The 7,564-nt window shown below is 41.0% G+C and overlaps 2 protein-coding genes across 14 annotated transcripts in view; one reads left to right on the top strand and one right to left on the bottom strand.

Moving 5' to 3' along the window:
* The window catches only part of SDCCAG8 (serologically defined colon cancer antigen 8), a 198,933-nt gene extending 192,337 nt beyond the window's left edge, over window positions 1-6,596 (bottom strand). The window contains exon 1 of one of the 5 annotated variants that reach the window (XM_025048495.1): window positions 6,306-6,596. In XM_025048495.1, coding sequence (XP_024904263.1) covers window positions 6,306-6,372 — 67 coding nt within the window. In that variant the 5' untranslated portion in view covers window positions 6,373-6,596. The remainder of the gene's footprint in view (window positions 1-6,305) is intronic. The other 4 variants (XM_015591279.2, XM_006914259.3, XM_025048496.1 and 1 more) reach the window with 4 other exon arrangements.
* A 520-nt stretch (window positions 6,597-7,116) lies between these two features.
* CEP170 (centrosomal protein 170) overlaps window positions 7,117-7,564 on the top strand; it is a 119,874-nt gene continuing 119,426 nt past the window's right edge. For 2 of the 9 annotated variants that reach the window (XM_006914257.3, XM_006914253.3), the window contains exon 1: window positions 7,120-7,487. The gene's annotated coding sequence lies outside the window, so the exon portion shown is untranslated. Of the gene's footprint in view, window positions 7,488-7,564 lie in introns of all 9 variants that reach the window. The other 7 variants (XM_006914258.3, XM_006914256.3, XM_015591273.2 and 4 more) reach the window with 6 other exon arrangements.

Here is a 7,564-nt window from a genome sequence, read left to right as displayed (position 1 = left end):
GAGATTAAAAGAATTATGCAGACACTAAAAAGGTTTCAAAGAAAATACTACCTTAAGATTCTTAATAGCTGACAAATGGACTAAAGTGGTTGGCGCCAGGACTGAAAGATAATCCGACCAAGAATGTAAACGTCTTAATAAGCAGTGTCTGGAAGATCATTAATGATGTATGAATGTTGGCAAATCAAGAAGATTGGCTAGATGCGTTATGAGGGATACACCTGGTATTTTTTGGCACCAACTGGGAGGACTTATGCACCTGTCACTTTCCATTGATAAAGACGTAATCCTAGCCAGACTGGCAGAACACAGGCAAAATCGCCAGCCAGTACAATCTGTATCCTTAATTTTAATCACTCGCAAGGATGATTCTGGCAGAGCCAGGGCTATAAGCATTGCTACTTCAGGATCACGGTTTCACAACCTCAGCACTACTGACATGTGAACCTGATCATTCTTTGTTTTAAGGGGTTGTGTTGTGCATGTTGAGCAGCACCCTCGGCCCCTGCCCAGGAGATGCCAGCGGCATTTCTCCTCTCCCAAGTCTGACAAACAAAAATGTCCCCAGACATCACCAAATGTCCTCTGGGCAGAAAAACTGCCCTGGTTGAGAACCACTGGTTTAGATCAATTAAACAAGATAGCTAATGGTCGGTCTTCCTAGTAAACCTCCCGCATTGCTACATTCTAATTGCAGCCACCTCTCGATGAAAAGTGGGCAGGACTGTGAGCTGCTTTGGCACAGTGTGCTGTTTGGGGCACTTCTGATCCGGGTGTCAAGAGTGGGGGTTACATCGACATTCTCCACAAAAACTTGGAATTCATATTTAGCTATATTTCCTTTCAAGGCCTAACACATGAGGCAAAATTTATACTCTAAGGGCATTTTTCAGAGCTACTTTAGGTGATCATTCCTTTAAATATTCCATTGGGCTTCGATGAAGCTCTGCCATAATCAAGTGCGCAAGTGCATTTTGAGCTATTTTCTCTACTTTTTGACCCTGAAAGGAGTATCGCTAAGTGAAAAGGTAAAAAACCTTAGCACAAACTGAGTAAATGCTCGTAAGTCTTTCAAACATCCCAAGATTCAATATAATTATTCTCAGTATCTCAATAGCTTGAGAACAACTTAAACTCTTTTTCTGTCCAAGAACATTTGAAAACGCCCTTGTAATTTCCTAACTCTGAAAAACTGTTTGGTTCTAGATGATTCAAGGGGTGAGTAGTTACTTGTAAATCAACCTTTTTGTGGCTGCTAAGTCTTGTTTTTTGCCTATTTTATCTCAACAGAATTAAGGAAAGAAACCTGGAATTCTACTGGCTTTTTCTTATTCTGGTAAAAGAAATGATCGTGAAAGTTAAAACTGCAATGAAAAGCCATGAGTATATAAAGCAAAACATGAATGTATGTAATTTAAATTTTAATGGCAAAAAAATGAACTCAGATATTTACGAGTTTTATTTGCATCAACAAGCCTTATTTATTAATAGCCAAACCATTCCATTTCTTTAAATTTTAGCAAAGATGTTTAGTCTGCAATGAAATACCAAAATAATTTTGTCATTTCATAACAAATGCTTCCAGAGGCTTTATTATGTCGTTGCCTCTCTTGATCTCAATGAGGCTGAGAGTAAAACAAACAAATAAGCAAACGTTAGACGTAAAGAAGGTGTGTGTGTGTGTGCATATATATTTCTGGGGCACTGGAAATGTTCCGTATCTTATATGTTGTTCTGGGTGGTGCTAATGGAGAATAAAAAAGTATATTCACCTTTTATATATATATACATATATATATATATATATATACTTATATATATATAGTACATGGCACAGAATACAAAAAAATATTCAGAAAACATTTAAGAAAAGCAAAAAATAAAAACAGGAGAAGTTGAATTGGAGAAAGAAGAAGGGGAGGGGGCAGAGGGAGGAGGGAGAGGAAGAAGGAAGAGAAGAAGAAATATGTGTGATGAGTAAAACTGGGAAAAAGAACTTTTACTTAAGTTACACACATGTTTTTGTAAGTTTGCCAAAGGTCCAGATGATATCACTGCTGGCTAATTCAGTGACCAAATTATTGGCTAGTAAGATTCACACAGGCCTTCTACAGATGTGCGCCCTGCCCTGGGAGAAAAAACACTCTGTAGGATCTGGAGAGAGGTGCCAATCACGGGCAAGCAAAACGTAGAACATCGACACTCTCCATTTTTCTCAAACCTGATCACTTCACAAAGAAAAGAATCATCTCCAAGTTATATATTTTATTTCCATTTTCAACTTTTCACTCTCTACAAACTAGTTCCACTCCTTACTCTTTCTTACTTTTATTAACCTTTTTCATTCATGTGGCCCAAGCCAATGCTGACGGGAGAAACGGCAGAGCCAGGGGTCTGCGAGAGATGCCTGGAGTGGGAACCAGGCTCTCACATGTGGTTTGCTTGGCCAGTACGGTATGGGAGGAAGGGAGAAGAAAAAGAAAGAGAAGGAAGAAAAGAAGGAGGAAGCAAGAGAGAAACTGGATTGTTTTTAGAAAAAGCACAAACTGCTCAGTATTGTCACAAGCCTCACCATTCCCTAGTGTCTTCCACTGACTCTATCACACATTCTGTCATCTGTTTGGCCCCGAAAGGCAATGATTCCCAAACCTAGTCCAAACTTCATTTAATAGATGAAGACCAAGAATCCTAGAAGAGTTTATTAATTTGCTAAGGTAATAGATGTTTCGCAGTAAAGCGACAGTGAGAGCTGGGTGACCTGGCTCCTAGTTCCATATTCTCTTCTGACTGCATCGCACCCTCCCATAGATTCGATCTAGAGCCTGAAGCACCGAACTGAAACAGAAAGGGTAAACCAGCATATAAAACGTATAGAAAATAAATGATATATTCCTATCGCTGTACAAGTTTGTTTCATATTTCTTTATGTCCATGCAACCAAAGGTGGCTAGAAACTAGGTGAATAGCTGAGTCCCGTATACAGGTGTCGATAAAACTGTACCCATATCTAACACAGCAGCCATCGACTAGACATGATTCTGGGACATTAAGGCTGAGACACTGCATTTCTAGCAAGTTCTCTCTGTTTTAATATTATATCCCTATATTCAAGTGTACAGAACTTAAAATGGCCTGGATTGTCCATTATTCTGTTTTTTTTTTTTTGACCCTTTCTTAGCTACAAATTGGTTTATTTTATACTTCAACATCTTGTACAATGATGTGTTGAATTTAAATTAGACGAGGGGCATTTGCTATTCTCCCCAGTTACCAATATAGTTCTCAGCCATTCTGTGGGTCTTGAATTATAGTTGCCTATAGAGTGAATGAGCACCTAACCGCAGTGCCAGGAGACCTTCCAAGTCACGCTCAGGTCTATATTAAACTGTGACTCCCAGGATACCTGGGAGATGCCCACTCTTCACCATACTGAAATGTTCACGTCATCTATTATAAAGGGGTAATATTACAGATTTGTGATTTTTACACCAGAACTCTTACTTTGAAGGAATGTCATTACACTGGCCCAACTTATTGCAGTGGAGGCAGACACAACTGAAAGCAGGAGCTATCGCTGGAGGGGACAGACAGTGAGCACATCAGGAAGGTGGAAGGGGAAGGATGAGCGGTGGGGGTGGAACGCAAAAGGGCTCCCTCTCCCCTCGGCTGCTCTAGTATCGTCACAGTCGAGGCGGGCCAAGACTTCCACTCAAGTTTGAAAAGCAAGAAGGTGAACTTCGCTTTTCACATCAGAACTTCAAAGTCTTAATATACTATAATAACACCAAAAATTACATTTAAAGTGAATGAATAAGGAGAATCTATAAAAATGAGGGACTATCATGAAAAATTGTGAAAGCATTTTGCATTTTTATGGGGCTACTTCCTGGCTGCTAGAAATGGATATTCGTAATGATTATATGTACAGTTATTTAAAAACCAGAGGAATAACTTGTGAGGAAAGTCCAAGAATGCTTATTAGTCTTTTCTCTAAGCATGAACTAGGCAAGACATTTTGGGGAAGTAATGGCAGATAGACAAAACCAAACAAACCAACAAAACCAAAACAAAACAAAGTGAGAGAACTTTGAATTGCATTTTATCTGATTGTATAATAACACAATTCTCAAGTTATTAGGCACACACACTCAATATAATGAAGTTCCCCGTATAGAACAATGCCACCATACTTTGTTTATTCACAAACACAAATTTTGACTTGAAAGGAAATTATCCTATTTAAAAGTGGTAATTTATAGGTATGAAGTAAACTGACCATGCTTCACTTCAAAGTTAGCTGTTTTGTTTCCTTTCATGAGCTGTTACATAAACTAACCATGAAAAAAAAAATGCTACTAAATAAATAATAACTCCTGAAAACCCATGAAAATTCAGGTGCCATTTCTAGATTCATTGTTAAAACTTTTTTTAAAAAGTTAACATTTTTCTCTGCTTTATGTCTGCTCTTGATGATGCTTTCATTATCTTGTTTTGTTAGCACACTAAGTTTAAAGCTTATTGTAAAATGTATTAGCTTTGAATGAAAACTCTTCACTTTATAATTACTTTCAATGTCATGAGTGTTAAACATAGTACTATAACATTAGTTTGAAATTAACCACTGCATCAAATGCCTAATATTAAATGGCCTCTAATGCTTACATAAAAGTTCAAAATAAGGTCAAAGAAGGAGGAACATTAGGAGACACTTATAATGGAAAACAAAATTTTTTTGCCAATCTCAAAAATTAAACAAAATCACTCATATTATCATTGTGCACAGTACTTTTCTTGCTTTCAAATAAAAGTTAGAAGTGGTTATTTCCATATCTAACAGTTCTTGAAATATTATTAGGCTAATGAAGATATTTGTCAAGACCAATTATTTTACTTTTACAGTTTAAATACTGAGAATGTTGACAGTTTATAATGCTGCTGACAAATGGGAACAATAAATAATAACTCTTACAAAATCTAGAGTCACCTGAAAATAAATTTCCTAATTTCCTTGAAAAATCTTCACTTTGCTGTAGGTATCAATTATAAATAGCAGCTAACATCTAATGAATGCTTCTTATGTGCCAAGCACTGATCATTACCCTTATTTTCTATCATAATAATCTGTGATTATTTTATTTGTTTATTGTCTTTCTCCGCCACTACTCCAGAAGCTCAAAGGGGACAGGAACTTCGTCTAGCTCCTTCTGTATCCCCAGCACCTAGCATGCCTAACACATCTTAGGCACTAAAATAATAAATGAGTCAGTGTTCTTAAATGCCTGTTGGTCATGACCTAGAATGCTAAGAAAATGCAACAGAGCAGAAAATAGAGTGTATTATACCTAGTAGAATAAATATTCTTTAATGAAACTTAGTTTATATATGTCCCATATAAAATGTATTTCTTACTCATGGGTAATAGTAAAAAAAAAAAGTTTGAAAATTACTGCTTTACATGCATTATTTCATTTACTCCCGATAATAACTTTATAGACACCATAACTTCCACTTTAAAATAACAGAACTAGGTTTTTAGATGTTATATGTGATGTCCAAGATGACAGTGCTATCTGTAAGTACAGACTTCACTTATATAGATACTCACTCCTGTGGTACTAAACTAAGAAAATCTTAAATAACTAAATAAGGTTTCAGTAAGAGTAACTGTGACATGATTCATAAAGAAAAACAGGCCTGACTGAATTTAATACCTGGTTCTGCCACTAATCAGTTGTGTGGGCTTTCTCCTAATTTAACATGTTTGCACCTCGATTTCCCCATGTGTAAATTAGGGATATTCGTAAGGTTGTTTTGTTTTAAATGATTTAATGTATGTAAATAGCCTAGACCACTAAATAGAGCTGTTGTGTTTGAAATAATTCTTAGTGTTGTTTTTTCCAAGTCCAATAAATCACATTCAATCCACGAGATTATAATTTGAATGCGTGAAAAGTGTGAATCAGGTATTTATTAGACTAAAGAACAAAGTATGGGAACTGTGCAAAAGTGGCATAGCGCCGTCTAAGAGTTTCTGTTGGCGCTGGGTGAGAAAGATGCCTAACACAAGATCAGAGAGTGGGTTCGGGTAACTAAAGGAATCAAGAGAAACACTAGGTTAAAAGTAAAAATCAACACAAACTATTTCATCCTTCCTCAAAAACATCCTTCCACAGCAACATCCATCTTCTTCCTCTGCCTCCTGGCTGGGAGTGAACCGAGGTGTTAGGAAACGCACCTGGTCAGCTCCCGCCCACTAGGCCCTGGTACCAAGGGGCTATATGGCACAGAGGTTCGGAGCAACTCACCCCGGAGACTCCGTCGATAATGCCCCAGAATCTCTTCCAGGTTAGAGTTCTCCGGGGACTTCGCCATGCACAGACTCGGGGCCCAGAGATGGGAGTTACGTGGGGAAGTGTCCAGTGCTCTTCCCTCCGACAATAAGAGGCCTTGGCGCCCCAGGAGTGCCCGTCTGCTTCCTGCCGCTACTGTCAATGGGGAGCATGGAACCCTGGACTGAGCTCTCGGGGGCTCTTCCCACCTACTGGCCCTCCTGGTGGATGACGGGAGTTGTGGTTCGGAGACTCTGGGCCTGCAGTACGGAAGCTCCTGAGAACTCCTCCAACTACACTACAATTCCCAGAGGACACCGCGCTCCGAGAGCAGGCTTCGGCCGTTTGGTTGCCAGAACCGGTTGCCAAGAGATGCTTGGAGGCTCCGCCCTTTTCCTCGTTTAGTCCTGCTTTCATCTCATTCTGCGGTGTGGACCACCCAGCTGACAGAAAGGGCTCACTGAAGGCCTTGACTCTTCTAACTTTGCTAGTATGCAGTCGATCCTTGAAGATTCTCAAGGACGCACACAACAAGCCCCACACTCTTCAGCTACGACATTTGCCAAGACGGCCAAATGAATTCTCAAGAGAAATAAGCTCTAAGCCTCCCAGAGCCTTGATTTTGAAAGGAGGCTGACACTACAAATCCTAGCATGCCTTGCAACCCGACCTCCGCTTGGAGTTGGCGCACTGCCTGCTGGGAACTGTAGTCCGTGTTGGTAGTGGATCCTGCGAACGCCAGGGTCCTTTTCATTGTTCATGCTGGTCTTTGAGGCACGCCTGCGCAGTAGGCAGCTGGAAAAGCCTGCGGGTGAGACCCTCCGCACAGCCCCTTTTCATTGTCTGTTTTCAGCGCCTGCGCAGTAAGAGATCGTTGAGACCGAGCCGGGAAGGGGGTAGGGCCGGGCTCCTCGCCCTTTCCCCAGGCGCCTGCGCACTAGTCGGCCACTCTTTGCCGTTACCGCTATGTGTGGGGCGTGTGTGGAATAACGTTAGTGCCCAGCGGAACTGAGGGCCGGGAGCTCGACCCACAGCGGCAGCGACGACGACGACAGCGGCGACGCCGAAGACAGGGTGGGGGGAGGACGGCGTGCGACAGACTCACGGGACGCGACGCGCCCCGCCTCCCCCATCCGGTCCCTCTCTCCGCGGTGAGGGGTAAGTGATGCGCTCAGCTGCTGGGGTTCGGCTCTGCCGCCGCCGCCGCCGCCGCCACTTTTCCACGTCCTCCTCCC

The sequence above is a fragment of the Pteropus alecto genome, unplaced genomic scaffold, assembly GCF_000325575.1.
Source record: "Pteropus alecto unplaced genomic scaffold, ASM32557v1 scaffold115, whole genome shotgun sequence".
NCBI lineage: Eukaryota > Metazoa > Chordata > Mammalia > Chiroptera > Pteropodidae > Pteropus > Pteropus alecto.
Note: the sequence above shows the minus strand (reverse complement) of the source record. Positions and strands in the feature narration are given on the sequence as shown.